Genomic DNA, 22,700 nt, shown 5'->3' on the forward strand with positions numbered 1-22,700 from the left:
AAAGATATATGTTACATTATGCTGCATGATATATTGTGTTAAATACTAATGTCAGCAGCAGAAGTCGTCTCTGGCCAAGAGAAACTACAGTACACCTGGTAATCTCATGACACACACATAACCACAGTGGGTAAGAACACTTTTGTTGAGGAAATGTACATTTCTGCAGGCTGCTGACATATAGCAGCGATAGAAACTGGCATGTGCAGACAGCATGAAACATGTGACTACCTAAAACTGAAAGCCTACTATTCTTTACCATTAATGCAGAAACACCGGAGGGCAGAAGTGAAACAAGCTATTGATTGAAAAATCTCGATATATCAATATTTTAGGTTTTTCCCCTCCCCCAATGTCATTAGGGAGAGTCAGTAAAAAGTTCAAGTTCAGCCGCTTTTTAGCCACACCAGAGACCAAGAGAAACGAGATACACAAAGTAAACACACACACACACACACATCCACACACACACACACACACACACACACACACACACACACACACACACATCCACACACACACACACACACACACACACACAAGCAGCTGACACCGTGTTTGCTTTGGCCCGTATGTGTGAAACTACAATGGAAGCGTCCCTGACAAGCCCTCCGAAGACAAAGGATCGAGTGTGTGTGCCGTCTACTCCACAGCATGAAAAGAAATCTGTCACACACTCCGCAACGTGCACATTCAGACAGTTGGCATGGCAACTAGGAGAAAATAGCATATTCTATGCATTTCGATGCATGAAAATACTGGAGGCTTTACAACAACACAGCACGAGAGAGTCCAAGCGGGAAGCAGCTGAAAGCACTCAAGTACAGAGGGTGTATCGCACATGTACAGTACCTTTGACTTGAATAATAAAGATGGAGACGCTTTACCAATTTCCATCATGGTATTTTACTACTTTCAGATAAATAAAGCACATATACATCTTGAGAGCAAAGAGAAAGAGAAGGACTGACACAGAAAGAGGGATGAAATAATTAAAGAACAAAACAATGAAGAAAGATGAAAAGTACCTTCTTCCACATCAGATATATAGTCCTCTGTGATCATTTCGGGGACATTGGCTTTACAGACTGTGTGATTGGGATGGAGGAGAGGGTTAGAGAAAAAAGGGAACCAAAGAATATGGAAAAATCATATCCACAACAAAACTAAAGGCAAAGGAAGAATTGAATATAAAACAAAGGGAATACTGTACATGTTCATGGATGGATGTGTTACTTTGGAATTAAATCATGATCATAGACAAAATGTCAAAAGATGAACTAAAAAGATAACAAGTTAATGAATTCCTCCACAACAACAACATCAACAAAATAAGTGTTTCCATAACAACAGGGAGGAACTTTGGCAACCAATGGACCAGCACGAGGCCTTTTCCAGCCCGAAAGCCAAATATGACTCAACCTGGGATTTTATAGACTTTGGCTGTCTCCCACGGATTTGTGACTGAAGTCAGGTTGCAAAGGGAAATCCATTTTGATAGATTTAAAGTAATCAGATCCAAACATCAATAAGGTGTGAAGTAAATCCTTACCCTCATCATCAGACATGTCCAGCACCTCGTTCATGGTCTCAGGAACGTTCATCTTGTGTTTCTCTATGACAGTCTGTCCAACAGAGACACCAAAACACTCAATTATTACAGAAACGTCTTAAATTACAGTCATTATGCACTTTGATGGCTCACATTTTAAATGTCCACAATATTAATTAAATCAGTACAACTTCCACGTGTAGTTTCTCTTTTTAACTTCATTACTTCCACTTGCTTTAACTTTACAGTTTTTGTTTTGATGATTGATTGTTAAACTGCCATACAATTAGAATACAAAACTTCCTGCAGATGTTTCACATTACAATCCTACCAGGAAAGAGAGGTCCCATTAGAGCCACTTGAAGGCTTTTAATGTGAAACACTAGAGCAGGAAGTCTGCGATTAGTTATGTTTCTTCAACTTAAAAGAGCTTGAATAACAGCAAGTTAGAGAGCAGAGTAGAAAACAAGATGAACTCTTACTACAATGTGATAAATATACTTAGAATTACGGCCAAACGTTGAGATAAAGTGCTAATCTCTAATATGATAATGTATTTAATAATAACCTTGGCTTCTATTTGAGAATTTATGGTCAGTGCATGTGGACATTTATCAGATTTAAATGAATTCAGGCTGGAGTTCATTATGTTAAAAAGGAAAGGAACAAAATGTTTACGGCACCATTGATTCATATCACAAAAGGGAAGAATTTGGGAAACTATACATTTCAGTCAACCAGGACCAGAAAACACTTACGCACCTGAGTGGTCAGAGTTTCCTCTGTGACCACTTTGAGTGTGTCAACTACAGAAATGTATCCGAGCCTCCTGGCAATGGACAGAGCGCTGTTCCCGTTCTGGAGAAAAGAAATAACAAGAGGTGAGTGATGGATCTGTAACAGTATCAGTGTGCATTAAAGCCTTAATCCTCAAAGATATTTCACATCTTATTCACTGTGCGGAGACGAGAACAATTATAATGCTTGGTTGACTTTGGCCTTGATATTTGTGACGTGTATTTTAGTATTAGCCTGAGTGTGTGTGTGTGTGTACTAACGGTTGTGAGTTCATTGGGCGATGCTCCGTGATGTAGCAGCAGGTTGATGATGTGTGTGTGTCCCTGCTGGGCAGCCTGATGGAGAGGCGTGTAACCGTTCTGCAGGAGGAGGGAAAAACAAACAAAGGTTAGAGATAAAGAAATGCACGTACATATTTATTCTACACCTACTGACACAATCAGTGAGCTACTGTGAATATTATCTTCTGCACACACACACACACACACACACACACAAAAGAAACAAAACACTTGTGCACACTCAATGGTTACCTTGGTTTTAGCGTTGACCTTCGCCTGATTTTTCAGCAGGAAATTGACCATCTTCACGTTGCCATAGTGACAGGCCACATGGAGAGGACTGTATCCCAGCTGATGATGCAGAAAACCATTTGGGAAAATGTGATTAGCAAAGATACGTCCATCCAGTCATCGGTTAGCATTGTCTTGTAACTGTGTAACTTAAATATGTTATTTGTTTCATGAAACTGTATGGAATGGATAAGGTCTATACATTTCAAATATACACAGTTGCAGACTTAAGCTCTTAACTGTTGTCGGCATATATATGTATGTACATATGTAATGTCTGAAACGATAACCACTTGACCAGAAGGAAGAAGACACTCGTAGCATTACCTTGGTCTCAGGGTCTATAGTAGCTCCCTGGTTTACTAAGACCTCAGCAACGTTGACTTTATCCTCCTGGGCAGCCAGGTGGAGCGGAGTCAGACCAGACTAAGGACAAACAGACAGGCAGACAAAGATGGATTGAATATATGGATAGAAAAAGCAGGAACAAGACACAGTTACAGGAACAACACACAATTACTGAGTTGCAAACAAAGTTAATACCCAGACAGAGGGAGACGGATGGATAGAAAGGTGTTGAATACAGAACAATATAATCCAAGGTTCTGTGCATTATGGTTACACATAACAAGAGAATAGAAGTTGACACACCCATACCAGAAACAACTCAATCTAGAAGAGTGCAGATCTCCGCCAGCTGTGTCTCCCTCTCCCTTTCCAAACAAAGAGTTCAATCTGACTAAATTGTCCCTCCCGGCTCTTTTTCAGACAAGATGGCAGCAAAGATAACAAAAACAGGGATTTATTTATCTCGTATCGTGCCTAACACACGACCGAATGCATGATCTGCCCACAGGCTTCTGCCTAGCGGAGATAATAATTGGCAAAAGAACAGAGTCTTGGATAAAGTGAGGCCCAAGTAGTTAAGTAGTTTAAACACAAGTAGTACACACACACACAAACACAGTGTAAATACTACTCCCATGTTATGACAGACGCAAACCACCGTAGCAATGGCAGTTTTTACACAGGGATCTCGTACCTTATTGCCCATGTTTATCGGAGCGTCTCGAGCCAGCAGCAGCGTCACTATGTCCACATTGCCTTCCTGTGCTGCGAGGTGCAGAGGAGTGATCCCCTGGCGTGTCACCGTGTTGGTGGAGGCACCGTACTCCAGCAAGGTGGTGGTAATCTCCATCTGATTCTTCTTAGCTGCAATGTGGAGTGGTGTGTAACCATTCTGGGAACAGAGAAGAGAGTTATTTTCTATTTTCTTGCACCACCATCATCCACTCAAAGTCAAAATACTAGTTTAAATTGAAACATAAAAAACACCTTTGCTTTATCTAAGTATTATATGTTACGCACATTTTCAAAAGATATATTTATAAGAACAATGTGTACTGGCTTTGAGTCACTTGTGTGCCACTGAAAAGACAGTGAAAAACAACAAAAAGTGGGTATTGCAGTGACAATATCATCATATCAGCATTGTGAAATACATTTATATGCTTTATTGCTAAGAATTGAAAGAGAAGATTGTTACTATGCTTATATCTGTACGTTAAATGTGAAGCTAAACGTTTAGCTTAGCTTAGCACAAGACTTGAAACAGTAAAAAACAGTTGAAAAGGTAACAAAATACGTCCTTGAGCACCTTTAAAACTCACCAACATGTTATATATTCTTTGTCTAATTTGTACAAAAAACGAAGTGCAAAAACAACAAGTAAAGAGGATTAAGTGACAGGCTTTGTTTTGGCTGCGAGCAGTAGGCTAACCTTCTCGCTTCAACCTTCAACCTCACAGTGACGGGAAGTTAAACGAATAACTGCGCTGGACCAAGAAATAGTCCAGTTCATAACCTCTGTACAATAAAAACTTGCAGTATGGCCCCGTTTCAGTCTTTAAGCTAAGCTAAACTAAGCTAACCGGACTGTAGCTTCATAATTAGCATACAGAAATGAGAGTGAATTTGATCATTTCAACCAAAATGTAAAACTATTATATTCTATTAACAGCTGAACACATTTAATCTAATCAATTTGATTATCTTACATGCAATTTTGCACAAAGTTGCAATATTGTTATAGAAAAACATTTATAATATAATGATATTCATTTTAGCTATACCTTGCAGCTCAATTGTATTTATGTCTACATTTTGCAGCTGTTGGAGATGGCTTTGTCCCCTTAAAATGTGCATTACTAAGGGGTGTAGAACTATAATTTAAGCACCAGGACCTTAAGAGTAAATATTTGCTTAAAAACATTAGCTTGAATTCTTGGATATCTAGTGATTGCTTGAAAACAACGAGAGAGAGGTTATTGAGGCCTAGCTAATTTCAGTGGCAGCTCTTTTTGGATAGATGCTGTTAGAGTGTCGAGGGGAATCCAGCCAGCCAATCACAATGCTTCGCTCAGCTGTAGTGCATGGTGTAATTGCACGTGGGTGACTGAAACTAGGTCAGCCTGCTTCCACCCAGAGTGAGAGAGAGGTTTTGGTGCATCAATGCATTGAGGAACATTCGATGTGACGCACTTTGACTAACTCTTACCTTCGCAGCAGCATGCGGTGAAGCTCCCTGGTTGAGCAAGAGCAGCGCCACCTTCTGGTTATCATAGTGTGCTGCCACATGCAGTGGAGTTAGTCCACTCTGAACACACACAAGAAACGGTGAAATGGTGATACAGACTGTGAAAGCTTTGAGTGTAGCTACAAAACAAACGTGTAGACAGCTAATGTGATAATGTGCACGTGTGTGTTGAATATAAGAATATTTATTGTGCCCTGTTCTTTATGTGGGAGCTCTTTTTGTCCTCCCTAAAGCGTCATTCTCTCACACACCAGTGTTTAAACATGCGTTACCTTCCCAGCAGCGTCAGACGGAGCGTTTTTCTGCAGCAGCAGGTTAGCGACCTCGATCTTCCCGTACTTTGCAGCCACATGCAAAGGAGTGAAGCCCTTCTGCAGAGACACACAACGACATGAACAGAATATTAAACCAAATGTATTTCAAAATCTAATCGGAGTTGTACTACAGTGTGGCAGTGGGGTGTGGTCACGACACCGTCTTCTTGGGAGTGTCTGGAGTGGCTCGGCTGGGGATCAGACCGCTGGCCAGAATCAAGTAATCAGCGACACAATATAACCGGCTGGTTCTGGTGTCTTTCAGTATGCTGGGTCCTGGAGGGTCGATGTGAGCAGCTCACACCACCCTGAACACGCCCGATCTCCATTAAACTGCTTGTTTTCCCTTCCCTCCTCTCCTTCTGTCATTTGTACCTGACTGTGGACAGGAGTCCTCTACATACAGTTGGTTTAAACAGTTAAAAGTTACTTAAAAGATCTCTCATGGCTTATTTTCTATACATGGCTGCTCCACAAAACCAATCTGTGTTTAATTACCTTTATTTGAGTTATTTGCAGGGTTATGTCATGACATAACATGGGGAACTGATTAGTTGGTGCTTAAAAATGATGAAACTAAATAAGGGCTCAGGGTGTGGAAATGAGTGTTACATCACATTCTTCAGCTATGAGGCAACACAGATCCATGAACCCGACTCTGTCCAGATAGACCCGACTCTGTGTGACTTTACACATGTGCATATTGTACAAGGTGACTAATAGTTATGGGACTTGACAGAATCCAGACTGGCTTCCTGGTTCAAGGTCTCTGTATGTTGACAATATGAATCCATGCTTTTGAGCTGGTGGATGGAAGGATGATAATGATCTTAAGTCACGATAGTCGAATACACATCTTTAAAAAAAATGTTTAATTAGATTATTGAGACTTAATTGTGCTTCATCTATCTTTTGAAGAAATGAAACGCACAATGTAATTTTCTGCCACTAGGGGCCTCTCAATTCAAACAATAATAAAAGACGGGAGTTTGGTGACGTTGTGATGATGTGTGGGATCATGGGAGTTTGTCATTGAAGTCAGTATCTCCGCAGATATGATCCGCAGAGGTCTCCTCCTCTCCAAAACAAACGGACCCGGTGGTCAAAGCCGGTAGAAATGCAAATGCACTCAGTGGCATCTAAGAGCGCGATTAATCTGCAACCACAACGCTTATGCATGCGCTACGGGGATACGTCGGCATTACAGGCGTCCAAAACAAAAACGCCATTGCCTTGATTAAAATGACAGATTCCTCTTGGTTTGAAAATTGTTGGAAACATTTGGGATAATATAAGCACACAACTGTTAGACGGATTGGCACACACTTTCCTACGGATGTTCATGGTTCCCAGACAATGAATCTTATTGATGATCCCCTGACTTTTCTTTTAGTGCCACCAGCAGCTAAGTTTTCACTTATTCTGCAAAATATCGCTACATCTACTGGATGGATTGTCACAAAAACCCATAAAGACATCTGTGGTTCCCAGATGATGAGTCCTGATGACTGTGCTGATCCTTCTGGCAATCCATCCATTGGAAATGACATTTGCTGCACACATTCAAGCCCCTTCAGGATGAACGGCAACAACTTTGGTGAACCCTGACTGTTCATGTAGTGCCATCATCAGGTCAAAATTCACTTCACAACAAACACTTTGGTTTATGACCAAATATCCTCAAAACTAATGAGGATAACACATGTAACTAAGATGATGGATAAATTAAAATCATTTTTATTAAATCATTAGCAGCCGTCCACTAAGACACACAAGTGTTACTGATTTAACAGAAAGAAAATGTCTTTGTTCTAATTGTATGTAAATGCAACTGGTGAGACCATAAAGAGGACCTCCAGATATTTAACGTAAAAAGCTCTAAAAGTAGAGTCTGTTCCTTTCTGTGTTTTGCCAATATCCAGGAAAATCACCAGGAAACATCTCCTCTGTTCGACTGCGTTTAGAGTTAAGGGACTTTCCTCACTGTCGAAACTGTAGCCATGAAACGCTGTATTGCAGTTTAAATAGATGTTATGAAATGAGTAATGCACAAAGAAAACCGCTCCAGGAACAATGTTTTCAGACTCTAGAGAAGTTATTCTCACCCAACTCTCTCACTGGCAGACAGTCAACTGTATCTGATGTTCCTCAATCAGAGTATGTGTCTAGTCTGTGTGTGTGTGTGTGTGTGTGTGTGTGTGTGTGTGTGTGTGTGTGTGGCAGTAGCAGTAATCTTCTTGCTATATGTTTGTATGCATCTGTTGGTCATGGAGCACGTGTTATCAACAAAACAATCAATGTGTGAGAAGTATGTGTCTCCACACGTCAGATTTACCTTGGTAATAATGCCCAAACTAGCCCCTTGATCCAGCAACACTGTGGCCACATCTCTGTGTCCCTCCCTGGCGGCGAGGTGTAAAGGCGTGTATCCAGAGCTGGTCGTGGCGTCTGGGAATGCTCCATTTGCCAGCAGCTGGAGAACGATGTCTTGCTTACCAAGACGGCTGGAGATGTGCAGCGGAGTCTGGTCGTCCTGTTGACGACAAACAAACATTTTCAAATTCATTGTTCAGGAAAAGCATGTTTTTAACTGTGCATGACAATAAACACTTAAACCCAAATGTCACATGTGCTCTACCTTTGCCTTGGCATCCACTCGTGCTCCATTCTGGATCAGATATCGCACCACATTTGACTGTCCGGCCCTCGCTGCCATGTGGAGCGCTGTCTCCCCCCTCTGCAACAAACAAACAAACACACACACACACACACACACACACACACACACACACACACACACACACACACACACACACACACACACACACACACACACACACACACACACACACACACACACACACACACACACACACACACACACACACACACACACACACACACACACACCAGAAAGAGGTATTGATAGTTATTCCAAAGTTTGGATTTTTCTCTGCCTTCCTTCCTCATGAAAACTCCCTTTCTGTTAAGATGGGAGGCAGAGAGGGGGAGAGAGAGAGAGAGAGAGAGAGACCCCCTTCTCTCCACACCCAACTCACCATAATGACGTCCCATAATGCTCCGTTTCTACGGTAACCTGGCCACAGACACGGCGTGGGCGACCAAATACTTGGGGTTGAATAGTTGAACGTGCAGAACTCTTTCCCCTCTCTGTTTGCTCATTACTCACTTTGTCTCTCAACTCTTCCTGCTAACTGTCCCTCTGTGATTTAACAGTGATCAGGGTCAGGAGTGAGAGTTTGTAGCTCGTATAGAAAAGTCTTTATGGACTAGATGACAGTGAAGGGTCCTCTCCTTACATACACACGGCATCGACAGACCTCCTCTCCACCTTCCTGAAGTACAGAGCTTTTCTCCGCTGTCTCTTTAATTACATGAGTCTGTCTCTCTGTGTAATGTGCTGTTTAACAAGTGGCATTATTACTGTTTGACATATCACCCCGTTGAAGTATTAAAAAGATAATAACAGTCATTTTGAGTCGTGTTTGTGGACTATGAACTATAAAGCTTCATAGGTTCATCACTACCAGTGAACTCTTTCACAAGTGTATCATCTGCAAAATAATATATTATTCTAACATTATTAGATTGTTAATACTCAATGTGTAAGCAGCATTTTATTTACTTAATATGCAGGTTGGTAGTTTCAAATGTAGGAGTAGAAGTATAAAGCAGAATACTCCAGTAAAGTAAAAGTACCTCAAAACTATCCTTAAGTAGGCTACAGCATTGTGAGTAAAGTACTGAGCTCCTTTTAACCACTTTCCATTACAGAGAAACTGCAAAATGACCAACGGGAGGACAAAGGAGTATAAGAGAGAGAAAGAAAGAAGCAGAACTCACCACATTGCTTGTGTTTGGTGAAGCTCCGTGGTTGATCAGCTGGTGCACGATGTTGTCGTGTCCCATAAATGCTGCAACATGGATCGGAGTCAGACCGGACTGTAAAGAGAAGAGAAACACAGAAGAGGAAGAGAAATAATGAGAATAGCTGCATAAAACACTTATTGCTTAAACAACAGGATCTAGAGGGTAAAATAAAACTTCTTTATTACAGGTGGTACGATGAAATACTCTCTAGCTACTGATTAGTACCTCTGTGAAATACAGTAAAAGTACGGAAATATCATCAGTCAAATATATTCATTATGCAGAATGACCCCTTTCATAGAGTTATACCAACATAATATTAGATTATTATCATCTATTAATTAAGATGTAAGCAGCATGTTCCAGGTAATGATGGTGCAACTTTATATGATGATCATATTACGTCAATTATATATAATATATTTCTGGACTATAATATACAAGAACTTTTCAGAAATCTTAGCTGGTATGAAGGTTTGCTGCTCTAAATAAATCAATACAAATGTTACATTATTCTTGGAATTTAAATGTGGAATAAAAAGTCAATTAAATGTAAAGTGAGAAATGTAGTTGAAGTATAAAGCAGCAGAAAACTTAATTACACAAGTGAAGGACTATGTAGGAAGTATGTCAAAACTGTACTGTACTGTACAAACTTATTACACAAAACCAACTGACATCATAGTGCTTTCATGACACACACACACGCACACACACACACACACGCACACACACACACACACACACACACACACACACACACACACACACACACCTACCTCAGTGACTGCCTGTATCGACGCTCCATGCTTCAGAAGTAGCTCCATCACCTTGACTCTGTTTTTCTTACAGGCAATGTGCAGAGGAGTGAAACCATTCTAAAAAACACAGAGAATCAATAAAAAAATATATAAACATATTAAAGTATAAAAATAGTCCAAAAACCTTTTTGTGTGTTTCTTTGCAGGATTTGCTGAGCTGGTGGAAGATAAGTCTGGAACACCGAATGGAAAATACAGTACAAAGCGAGAGCTGCTTTGCTTTTTGCTCTTTCTTTCACTTGTTCTGTTCACCCCTCTGCATGCCAACCAGACAAGCATGTGTGCAAATAATTGACTCGATTTTGAAGCTGTTAAAAAAAAAAGTATGCTGCACTGAAATAGATACTTTTCTCTACAACTCACTCTTCTCTCGCCAACGCGTACACTCTGCCCCCTCCCTCCCTCTCGTACTCGCTCACTTTGAGGTTTCTGGCTCAATCCTATGACTTCATTTTCCTCTCCGTCTCCTTTTTTCCCCTTCTCATTCTCTCTGGCTATAAAGTCCCAGTGCTCTAACCACACCCAGACTTCTCCCATTACAGATACAGCAAGACAGTATAACGGGTATTTTTAGTCTCCTTGTCTGTTTCCTTCATTCATTTCCTTCACGTGTCTTTTCTTCTCCATTAAAGTCCCTCATTTCTCTCTTTTTGTTGTAAGCCAACTAAAAGTATGGATAATGAGGGAGGTGAGGAAGAAGGGAAAGAAAGGAGGGACAGAGGAAATGAAAGACTTGAAAGGAAGGAAGATATTTTTGGTTTGTTGGGAGATGAAATCATCAAGACATTTAAATGCTGCCACTGCCACAACCTTGAGCAACACTACAGCTTCAAGTCAAGCCTCTGCAGAAATGTATCTATTCTATACTTCCAATTTTAGATGTCTGATTGAATAGAGGTCTATGAGAAAATGACCTTACGTCTCACTTAATTTATTACCTTAATTAACATTTTCCTGACATGTTTATGGTCTCAATCTAGCTTCAAGTTTCAATACAGCAATATGTTCATTTTGTAAATGATGGTCCAGCTAAGAGTAAAATAGACGATAAAGCAGCGTATGCTATCGGGAGAGGCTACATTGTGAGTTGTCCGGTTTGAGTGTTGTTCGTGTTTTTCTTCTTTCACACTGTGGTTTCACTTCATGAAAGTTAATTGTAACATTTTGGTCGCCTAAAATAATCTTGTTCAGAATTCGCTTGTACTTCTCCATCTCCTCATGCCACTTCTTGTAGCAGAAAAACAAGATGACGACGGCCAAAATGCAAAATGCCAAACACGAGGCTCCAAAATGGTCGTCCACAAACTAATGGGTGACTTCACTGTTTCCACTTCTTATATACAGTCTATGGGTTGGTTACACTTCTGTTAAATGGGAACAAGACTTCACCAACTGTTACCTTTCAGTACCTGTCTATCCTGTCGCCTTAACTCTTCTCTCTTTCTTTCTTCTCTCATTTCTCTCGATCAGATCAAGTAATTGATTGATTTTAAGTCCTCTTAACTGGAGAGAAATGTCTTCCTCCTTACACCTTCCTGCCATTACTTTCCACATTTCATAATAAATTATATTTTAGTGGATTTCCGCAGCTCCTTGTATCCTCACCAATGCCTTGGCGTTGGGGTTGGCCTTCTTGTCCACGATCACCTTTGCCACCTTGTAGTGCCCGCAGTGGGCGGCCACGTGCAGCGCCGTCAGGTAGTCGTTGGTCACGTCGTCCACGGGCACCTCGTGGTGCAGCAACAGCTGGACGCAGTTGAGGTGGTCGCCCTGCGTCGCCATGTGGAGCGGAGACAAACCGTTCTGGAGGGAACAAGTCACAAGTTTTAAAAAGCTGTAATTGTGTGGGCATGTTCTTAAGCAAGGACATTGATTAATTTCAGTGGTGGATTGTAACTAAGTACATTTTATTACAAATGAGGTACTTTAGTACATTTCAGAGCGAAATATTGTACTTTTTTTTACTTTACTACAATTACAGTATTTGACAGCTTTAGTTACTCCAAGTTAAGATTTTGCAGACAAAATTTAAGAGTTCATAAAAAATGGTGTTTTAAATTGTTTTATAAACTACAAGAAAGATACAAAGCAATTAACAACTATTTTAATCATTTACATAATTTTCATGCAAAAAACGTTTTTGGTTCCGGATTCACAAATGTGAAGATGTTATGCTTTTCTGTGATTTTTAAGTGTTGGGAATTTTGTACTATTGGTTGAACAAAGCTTTGTGAAGGTGTCACTTAGGGCTCTGAGAACTTGTGATTGTCCTTTTTCATTTTCCAGAACTTCTACTAACCAAACAATCGTTCGATTAATGGAGAAAATAATCAGCAGATGAATCCATAATGTAATTAATGGTTAAAAGTTCAAAATGAGCTCCTCGTCAACCAAATACAGCAGTATAATTCCGCATTTACAATAATTCATGAGCCATAATAATTTACACAGTCACATGAGACATTTTTCTACTTTTAAATCTTCCTGATTATACTTAGTACATTTTAGTACTTTTTCTTAAATACCATTTTCATGGCAGGACATTTACTTTACTTTTACTGAAGTAAAGGATATGAGCACTTTCTAGGCTAAGAGTGTTTTTAAGAGCAGATGAGTGAGATGGAAAGACAGAGAAAAGACAGTTAGAAAACATAAAGTGAGAATGACAGAAGAGGAAGACAAAGAGAGAGAGAGAGAGAGAGAGAGAGAGAGAGAGAGAGAGAGAGAGAGAGAGAGAGAGAGAGAGAGAGAGAGAGAGAGAGAATATAGAATGAAAGTACACACACAGGTTGGAGGTGTACCTTTGTCTTTGACAGTATTGGAGCTCCTCTGTCCAGCAGCATCTCCACCACCTGCTCATGCCCACTCCTGGCTCCACAGTGGAGAGGGGTCAGACCATCCTGGGAACAGTGCAGGCACAGTACATCACCAACAGTGTTAATCATGATTTAATTGGAAGAATTGCATGTTTGTCTATTGGTTGAGAAAATCTTTAAACTAAAAAATGGTGGACAAAAGAAGCTGCTTTTGAAGCTTGTAGATGATAATACGAATGTGCCTGTATTGGAAGATAAACGGACAAAGCTTGGGCTTTGGGACTAAGGTTTAGAAAAGCAACACCATCAACCTTCATTATGCAAAGTCCGCACTAGGAACAGCAATGTCCTCTGTTGCTTTGATTTTGAATATTTTTTATTTCATCTGTCTTTTGCAACCCTCTAATTTTATGAAAGTGCAGCGCTAAATTGACGGAGCTCCACCAAATATTAACATCACTTTGTATGCAGGTTTACCTTGGTCCGTGCATCTATCTTGGCCCCTCTCTCCAGCAGCAGTCGCACCATGTTGCCATTCCCACGTTTGGATGCTACGTGCAGTGGTGTTATGTCATTCTGGGGGAGGAAGAAAAGCATAATTTTCGCATTCAACCAGAAAAACGAAGAATTTGTATTTTAAGGAAAAACACAGAATGTTCTCACTCTGTTGCTCACATATTGTCGCGTAAATGATAAATGATTCATGACATTGTGCATACAACGGGCTTACAAACACACTTAAATTGAAAATGAAGGCGTTTCAGCCTGTTCGTGCCTGTAGCATTTTAATACAGCTCACTCACTAAAGAAAAAGGGCTTTATGTGACAGTGTAGGAGGAAAAAGGATAAATATCCCCCTCTAGGGGAATACAATCAGTTCAAGCCACTGTAGCTGCACAGTGTTGTGGTTTAACCTTTTTCTTGCTTTCTTGGTTTTCCCAGAATGTCCTTCTGTAGAGCGAATACAGGGAGGAGCTGTTAATAAGGAAACTATGCACTGTGGAGAGAGTGTTTTACATGGTCTGCTAACTATTTTATGGTTATATCTGTATAATTACAGACTACTTACTAAGTCTTCTTTTTAATATATTATAAGTTTAAAGTGTTTCTCAAACTGTTTAAAAATAGTATAGACTAGAGTGTGGCATAGATGTAGCGTAGCTACGTAGATTCGTTTTACGATCTTACGTCATAAATGATCTGCGCGGTCAATTTGAAAATTAGAAAATTAAATCAAAAATCTGACGCATCTACAGTGACAGTGAAGGTGCATCGTACTGATGCAGGTGATTCAGCAGCTACAAGTGGTTTTGTGTGCGTTACTGAGTCCCATGAGAGCGGTTCGCTGTCTAACCTCCACCCTGTTGAAAGCTGTGAAACTCGGCTTGAACGCGGAAAGCCCTGCGCTAAAGTGAAGAGGAAATATCACAGCGACTACATCAAATCTGGATTTTTTTAGACTGGAGATGAAGAGGAACCCAATCCACACTGTGTTTTGTGCTACGGGTCGTTGACAAACGAGCCTATGAAACCCGCCAAACTCAAGCGACATTTTGAGAGTAAACACAATGATTACTTTGGGAAACCTTCAGGATGTTTTGAGAGAAAACGTGATGAATTTAAGAAACACATGACGAAGGCGCCCTCACAGTTTGCATTTTGCGTATCTCTCAGTAGCAAACGTTCTTGCTGTGGGTAAGTTGCGGCTCTGTACGGATATAAACTCAGTAATAAATGTAGTCTATGTTTCATATGATGTGTAAAATCTATCAGCATTCACCGTTTAAATCGCATATGAACGAAATGCTAGTAGAATCCGTAGTTGTATTTGTATTGTTGATTTAATGTGTGAACGAGCGATACAGAGAAGGTCACATAAAGCTCATTATTAGGCTGTCAGTTGTAATACATTGTTGGAGTGGTAAACAGGCCTATTGTTTCTGGATATTTGGGGAGTTAGGTGGTCCGTGAGTGTTTTGTTATTGGTTAAGTGGTCCTTGGTCTGAAAACGTTTGAGAAACATTGGTCTATAGGATCCACACAGACAACACATATATGTTTCCTCCTGCAGAGTGACGAGCACAGCTGTAGGATTACGTGTGTCAGACTTAGATTCCTGCACACATATCGTCCCGCCCTCTCATATGTTGTGGAGTGAGTGTTTGCTGCAGCACTCACTTCAAAAGGTGTGTGTGTGTGTGTGTGTGTGTGTGTGTGTGTGTGTGTGTGAGTGTGTGTGTTTGCCATCTTTGAAGAGAAGTACCTACCCTTGCCTTGAAGTCCACAGCTGCCCCTCTGTTCTGTAGCAGTGTTGCTACGTTGATATTGCCATAGTGAGCCGCAATATGGAGAGGAGTGAAACCGCTCTGAGGGGGACGAGAGACAGAAAGAGATACATAATCAATTAAATGAGGGAGGAAAACAAGCAAAACATCTCTCTTAATGAGCCGCGAGCAAAGCATGATGGGATATTAAATAGCGGTTAGGCCAAAAGCAGGCTAACAGAGCAGAAGAGGGCTGAGCAGAAGATAAACATGCTCCGAGTGCTGGATGTTCCTTCTATAACTAACTTATATTTATACCTTCCTTGTGTCACAGTTGCAGTGACATTGTTCAGGTCTGGATAGAATCACAGTTATAATCTAATTTAATTATTAAGTGTCCATTTAAGTTGTCTCAATTCCTTAAAAAACTACTTTTATGTGATACGCTTTCATTGGACATGCAGGTGAGCATGCAACTGTATTAGTTAAAGGCAATTTAGATGTAATAGGACAATGTAGTTCTAAAAAGGCTTTAAAGAAAGTTCAAAGCCCTGAACTAAAGAGACCTTTAGATAACTTTAAGACAAAGAAGTAACCTGTATAGATTAATGTCAATTGCTCAAACTCTTCTGAAAAGGTAATCATCCAAAACACAAATCATTCATTTATTCCGATCATCTTAAACAGTTTTTCAAATGTTCCAAAGCAACAAACGGGAAAGGTCAACATGCTATTGATCATGTAATCAAGAGTACAACTAAGGAGCTGCTTTATTGAAAGCTGATGAAACTGCCTTCTGGTCACAGTGACAGTAACTAACCCTAACCCTAACCCATTTTCTCAAAGGACAGTCCGCACAATGTCCGACTCATGCTTGTTTAAAAAAATACAATTAAATAAAATCTATTGGCATGCTAAAGCTCAACGAAATCCATTACTACCACTTCAGCCCTCCAGTGTTTCCTCTCATGGGCAGCTAAATGAGAGCATTAGATGGTCTAAAGCACACACAAATTTAATTTGACTTGATTCAGACTTTAGCAATTAGCATATGGAATCTCTTAAGCAGGGCGACGAACAAAAGCACTTTTTCGAGTTAATAGATGTCATTGTAACTCGAGTAGGAACACGTTACACAAAGTTGCTACTGTGGATGGAAAAAGGGAGGTCATGGGAGAAACGGATAAAAATGCGTACGAGCATATTGTGTAACAACTGTAAATGCAACTGCCTGACACACGTACTTAACCATTTACAGTAAATGAGGACAAACAACACATGCCAGTCATTTTCTGGCCAAACCACAAACATTGATTATTACAAGATGTTAATTGTTACATTAAAAAGAACAGTTTGAATTTTTAAATATTGCAGCAGTTAGACCAAAAGATCAATACCACTCTCATGTCTGTACGATAGATAGGAAGCTAAAGCCAGCAGCTGGTTAGCTTAGCATAAACAGCTCAGAGACTTCCTAGAAATCTATTTTACACTTACATTTTTTCACGGCTAAAACAAGGAGGTTGTAGGCAGATTTTGTTACATTTAAACAGAACCAGGCTAGCTGTTTCCTCGTTTCCAGTCATTATGCTAAGCTAAGCTAATGTGCTGCTGGCTTCAGCTTCTTATTTACCACACAGGCATGAGAGGAGGGTCCATCTTCTCATGTCACTGTCGGCAACAAAGCAAATGAGAATGTTTTCATTGACATTGGGCTTAGCTAAGAGGGTAATTCATTTTAAAATAACATTTAAAGACTGGAAGTACAGCCTCTTGATAAACTCAGTTTTATGTACAATTTCCACAACACTTATTCATGTGGAGTCATGTTTCCTTGATGTTTTCATTCAGCTATTAAAGTCCTTTCACTTATACATTTTTCTCGATCGATGTTAAGCTACTGTGAATGCAGCTCAAAAGATTTTCACATTAAAAGAATTCCAGCTTTCCCATTTATGATAGGCTTTTAAAGTAAACAAATCTGCAGGAAGTTTGGGAAAAGCAGAAAAACTGTAATAATAGGTGGATGAAACAAGTATTTTTGAAGAATAGAAACCAGAACTAGCCTTTCCTTCTTTTCTTTTTTTTGCTGCAACAGCTATTCCACTGGATAAGATTAACTAACATATGCATACTGTACCTTAAACTCTCAAATAGTGGCCTTGATTGACCTCAATGTCAGAGAGAACCAGGCCATTATTTGGAAAAATTTAAATATTAGAAACAGGCTTTTATTCCTTATTTCACTTGCTTCTTAGTTAATACAAACACAAAGCTTCCTCCATATTCACCTGTTCTCTTGGTAAACTCAGTATAATGAACAATTTCCACAGCACTAATTCATGTTGAGTCGCGTTTCTTTTGCCGTTTTAATCCACCTAAGTCTTTTCACTTTTGCATTTGTCTTGATCAAGATTCAGCTACCTTAATGCAACCGTTCATTTTCACATTTAAAGTATTCAAGTTTTTCTGTTATTGGCAGGCTTTTAAAGTAAGATCAAGATAAGATTTATATCGGTTGGGAATAGTGGAGAAAAAGGAAATAAATAGGTGAATGAACCAGATATTTCTGTTAAAAATAGAAACCAGAACATCAAAGTGCCGAGTATAACATGACTGTTGAATTAGAGCCGTGGAAATGAACATTATGCTGAATTTACCATGTGAGAGCTGTTGTTTTTGTCTCCTGGTAATTTCATCGCAAATTAAATGGTTTCAAAGGCTCGAGGAATACTTAAAAGTAACTCTAATGTTATTTATGTAATCTCTGCCCAAAAGCAGCAAGCCACTGGATGCACACAGAGGAATGTCGAAATGCGATGCAGGTTTAAAAACAGCAGTCCCACAGGTGGGAAGCTGTCAGCAGCAAAAGCATTCATGCCAGCATTTACGGTTCATGCCAGCGGACAGAAGGCTTTGGCTTTGCAATGGTGAACATGAGGGAACAATGACAGGAGAGGAAGAAGAGAAGAAGAAGAGAAGAGAAGATGTACCTCTGTTGTTCTATTCACCATCATCTAGAAGGGGGGGAAGCGGTAGGGTCACAAAAAGGAACGAATAGAGGGAGGAGGAGAGAATGAGGTGGTTAGTGCACCACAACAACTACAACACCAACACCACGGTTGCACCAAGCATAGGATGGAAACATGAGAACAAGGTCGGAGGAATGAAAAGGACTAAAAGGTAACCAAACAGAGGTACACACAACTGGACGATGGACCGAGACTCTCCCTTAGAGTCTGTTTATTATTCTCAGACAAACTACTGTAGGTGGTAAATATATCTGCATTATTGTTTTCATTTTTGTCCATTCATTTATGTCCAGGACTTAAATACTTTCTTAATTGGAACAGACAAAAATCACCATCAAGTTCTATTTCAAAAACAAACAACAAACAAACGTATTACAAAAGTATTATACCATGAGTGAATTATGCAAGCGACTTACGGTCTTTTCCTTTCACTGAACCGGTTTTGGGGGGTTGGGGAAATAAACAAGGGTGTAGGTTTGGTTTCAAGTGTGCATTTTCACTAAAATAGCACTGTCATTTACTGCTGTATATAATATTTAATATTAGTTTGTTCATTTGTTCAATTCTAGGATATTTTGGGGAGGATATTGAGTGTAAGCTAACTTAGCTTAGCATAAAGACTGGAAACTGGGGGAAACAGCTAACGTGGCTCGGTCCAAAGGATAAAAAAATTGGCCTACTAGCACCTTTAAAGCTCATTAATTAACATGTGATATCGTATTTGTTCAAACATAAATTTATTCCCCAAAAATCTTTAAGAAATTGAAATACACCTGCAACACGTGGCTAACTTGCAGACGCCGGTTCAGTGAAAGATATAACCTGGAAGTCGCATCCATAACTCACTCAAGGCTAGTAATAAGCTGGATAGTATCTTAAACCAAACAAAAATCAACAAAAAAGTAAATGAAAGAAAGAAAGACAATCACTTCCTCTGTGAGATGAGAATTGTAGTCCTGTCTATTGTGCAGAGAGCATACCTTGGACTCCACGTCAGCGTTGTGGTCGTTCTGCAGGAGGAGCGCGGCGGCCTTGGTGTCGTCTTTCCGTGCGGCGATGTGCAGCGCAGGGAGGCGGACCTTCCCCTTGGTGTCATTTTCCAGCAGGAGGGACACCACCTGGTCGTGGCCCTGCTGCAGCGCCACCGCCAGGGGAGTGAAACCATCCTGTGAAGCAAACACAAAAGGACCATGAACACATGAAGATAACGGCTAGCAGATAGAAACAGCTACACAGATAAACAACACATTTAGCTTGCATATCTTCTGTAGAGACAAGCAATATGAGCAATTATTATTGAACTATATTTATTTCTTATAGACCAAATAAATCGTGAATAAAGAGTTAAGAGTAAATTCAACACTCGCAAATAAACAACTGTGCATTTATACATTTAGTAGTTACTTTTTTCTTCTTCACTTTATATCTAAAAACGCTGTCATGTAATGTTTTATAATAGCTGTAGAATATTAATTTTTTGTTTGTGTTCTTTTTTAAATGTTATATATTAAACTAACAAATATGGAATATGTTACATGGCTGACTCCTATATATATATATATATATATACAGTATATATATATATATATATATACATATACTGTATATATATATATATATATATATATATATATATATACACAGTATATATATATATATATATATATATATACATATACTGTATATATATATATATATATATACTGTATATACATATATAGATACTGTATATAGATACTGTATAGATCTGTAAAAGTGATAGCTTTTTGTCATTAACAAACACAATAGATGACTCTTAAATAAATGTTACGCTTTCAGACATAACGGCACATTTACAGAAAGAGAGCACAAACATATGATAAAGATGAAGAAGACGGTTTTATGTTTGCTCAGTGGCTGCATCTCTGAGGGATTTCAAAATGTATTTTGCTGTTGAAGCCTGAATCTATTAGCATCGTGAGGGTGACGGACGCCTCCTCCCTGTTTCTCACTGTTACATTGTCACCAGTTTCATTATTTAATGTTATAAGAGGTCGAATTGTAATGACCTTCAGTGCACAATCATTAAATAACAGGAAGTTAAGTTGGAAAATAGTTTTTCCAGACGTTGCATGAGAAGAAACTTAAAGGACACATATTAATTTAATTTTAATAGGTTCATACTTCATACTAGAACATGTCTACATGCTTTAATGTTAAAATAATAATTTCCCTCATAGTGTCTGTCTGAATATATCTGTATACACCCTCGGTCTGAAAGGCTGTTTTAGCGTCTGTCTCTTTAAACCGCCCTCCCATCGCCATAGCAGCGGACTAACTGCACTGCAGTGGCACTTTCTACATGTGCGTGTATATAGATATCTGGTATAGTTGTGACGTCACAACATTACGGAAGTCCTGATGACTCGTTTAAAGGAACATTTTCTGAATACGGGCTGTGTGCATTTCTCCGTGGATTGAGCGTTTTAATACTTTCACAGTATTTAAACCTGTTATATAACGATATGGAAATCTTTATTTAAAAAATACAAATATTAAAATCCACTCTTTCAGACTTTATTAAACTGTTTTTAGAGACAGAAATTGAGATTTTAAATTCATTACAGTGATTTTAGAAAGAGGAATAAAACACATATTTAATCTCACTCTGTATGTTTCACCTTTCAATAATCTGATGGCATTGCGTTTACTAAATCCAACACAGTAAGATTGCCGCTGTGACTTTGAAATAAAAGTGACCATTCAGTCAGTTAAACTGCCAGCAGATTAACGTAAAGGGGTGCCTGTCTGAAAGGGGCTTAACAAGCAAAAGGACAATCTAATAACCATTTGTCAATTTAGGCATCGGAGCTAATGCTCTAAAGAGAGTTTAAGTGCTTGAGTTTAAGTGCTTGAGTTCAGTGTCTCGCTCAAGGACAAATTGAAAGGAAATGTAGATGCTAATGAGCACAAACCAAGAAGAAAACAAGATGTCACTAACTGCATCCTACTGCAGACATATCCATTCACACACAATACAATAAATGAGAGACACAACAGACTATACTAGCAGCAGTGTCTATGAATCATCATAGAGAAAGAAAGATTTCTCACACGTAAAACAACACAGAGATTATGTGTGTGTGTGTGTGTGTGTGTGTGTGTGTGTGTGTGTGTGTGTGTGTGTGTGTGTGTGTGTGTATGTGTGTGTGTGTGTATGTGTGTGTGTGTTTACACAGGACGCCGACTGTCTGGATAAAACCGACTCAGCATCACTACACCCACACATCAAAGCAGAAGCTCCCCTCAGAGATCACAAACACACACACACACACACACAAATGTGTCCAGGCGGGAACACAAACAAGCAAACAAACACACCCATGCTGGCACACATTCATAATCAAATCCACAAACATCTCTGCAGCACACCCACAGGCACACAGACATGTTCTAATGCATAAATGTAGCTTTTAAAAGAATTTCTAAAGTCATAAGTCCTCCCTGCACTGCCCTCCTGTTTCATCTGCTTCATTATGGATTCAGGAAAAAAGGAACAAAGTCAGTTTAATGTCCTAAAAATACTTCAAGAGACAACGGCAGCAGCGAACAGAAAGAGGGCACTAAAAGAAGGTTTTTGATCTTGAAGCTTGAAGCTTGAAAACTTGCAATGACACAACAGAATTTCCTCTCGCTGTAACAAAATGAGCTGAAAACATTAAGTTTAATCGCACAAAAGAAACTATAGAAAGTGTGACACTATGTATGTCTTACATAACCAGTTAATTTTATTGCAACAAAAAGAGCATCATATTTAGAGAAATGTATTCATAATATCATTCAACTTTCATTATACAGAAACATCTAATCATAAAGAAAATATTCAGGACAAATGTCGATATCACTTCAGAATAGTTTTTACATATTTTGTATTGTTGTACAAAAACACTATAGGTCTACCTACAATACAAAAAGATCAAATGCAGACAAAAGATTTTATTTTCCTGATCTACTCTGCCTCACGCTATGCTGAAATGGTTAAATATGAATTATTGAACACTGTGA

General features: G+C 39.3%; 1 protein-coding gene across 4 annotated transcripts in view; it reads right to left on the reverse strand.

Annotated features, from left to right (window-relative positions):
- Window positions 1–22,700, reverse strand: part of LOC115024459 (ankyrin-3-like) — a 110,627-nt gene that overhangs the window by 52,732 nt on the left and 35,195 nt on the right. For 2 of the 4 annotated variants that reach the window (XM_029456019.1, XM_029456018.1), the window contains exons 6-24: window positions 19,637–19,822; window positions 18,618–18,641; window positions 15,628–15,726; window positions 13,838–13,936; window positions 13,346–13,444; window positions 12,150–12,347; window positions 10,503–10,601; window positions 9,697–9,795; window positions 8,471–8,569; window positions 8,168–8,365; window positions 5,791–5,889; window positions 5,480–5,578; window positions 3,965–4,162; window positions 3,250–3,348; window positions 2,884–2,982; window positions 2,611–2,709; window positions 2,315–2,410; window positions 1,553–1,625; window positions 1,029–1,088 (exon numbers count right to left, since the gene is read on the reverse strand). In XM_029456019.1, coding sequence (XP_029311879.1) covers window positions 1,029–1,088; window positions 1,553–1,625; window positions 2,315–2,410; window positions 2,611–2,709; window positions 2,884–2,982; window positions 3,250–3,348; window positions 3,965–4,162; window positions 5,480–5,578; window positions 5,791–5,889; window positions 8,168–8,365; window positions 8,471–8,569; window positions 9,697–9,795; window positions 10,503–10,601; window positions 12,150–12,347; window positions 13,346–13,444; window positions 13,838–13,936; window positions 15,628–15,726; window positions 18,618–18,641; window positions 19,637–19,822 — 2,122 coding nt within the window. The remainder of the gene's footprint in view (window positions 1–1,028; window positions 1,089–1,552; window positions 1,626–2,314; window positions 2,411–2,610; window positions 2,710–2,883; window positions 2,983–3,249; window positions 3,349–3,964; window positions 4,163–5,479; window positions 5,579–5,790; window positions 5,890–8,167; window positions 8,366–8,470; window positions 8,570–9,696; window positions 9,796–10,502; window positions 10,602–12,149; window positions 12,348–13,345; window positions 13,445–13,837; window positions 13,937–15,627; window positions 15,727–18,617; window positions 18,642–19,636; window positions 19,823–22,700) is intronic. The other 2 variants (XM_029456020.1, XM_029456021.1) reach the window with 2 other exon arrangements.

The sequence above is a fragment of the Cottoperca gobio genome, chromosome 19 (assembly GCF_900634415.1).
Source record: "Cottoperca gobio chromosome 19, fCotGob3.1, whole genome shotgun sequence".
Taxonomy (NCBI): Eukaryota; Metazoa; Chordata; class Actinopteri; order Perciformes; family Bovichtidae; genus Cottoperca; species Cottoperca gobio.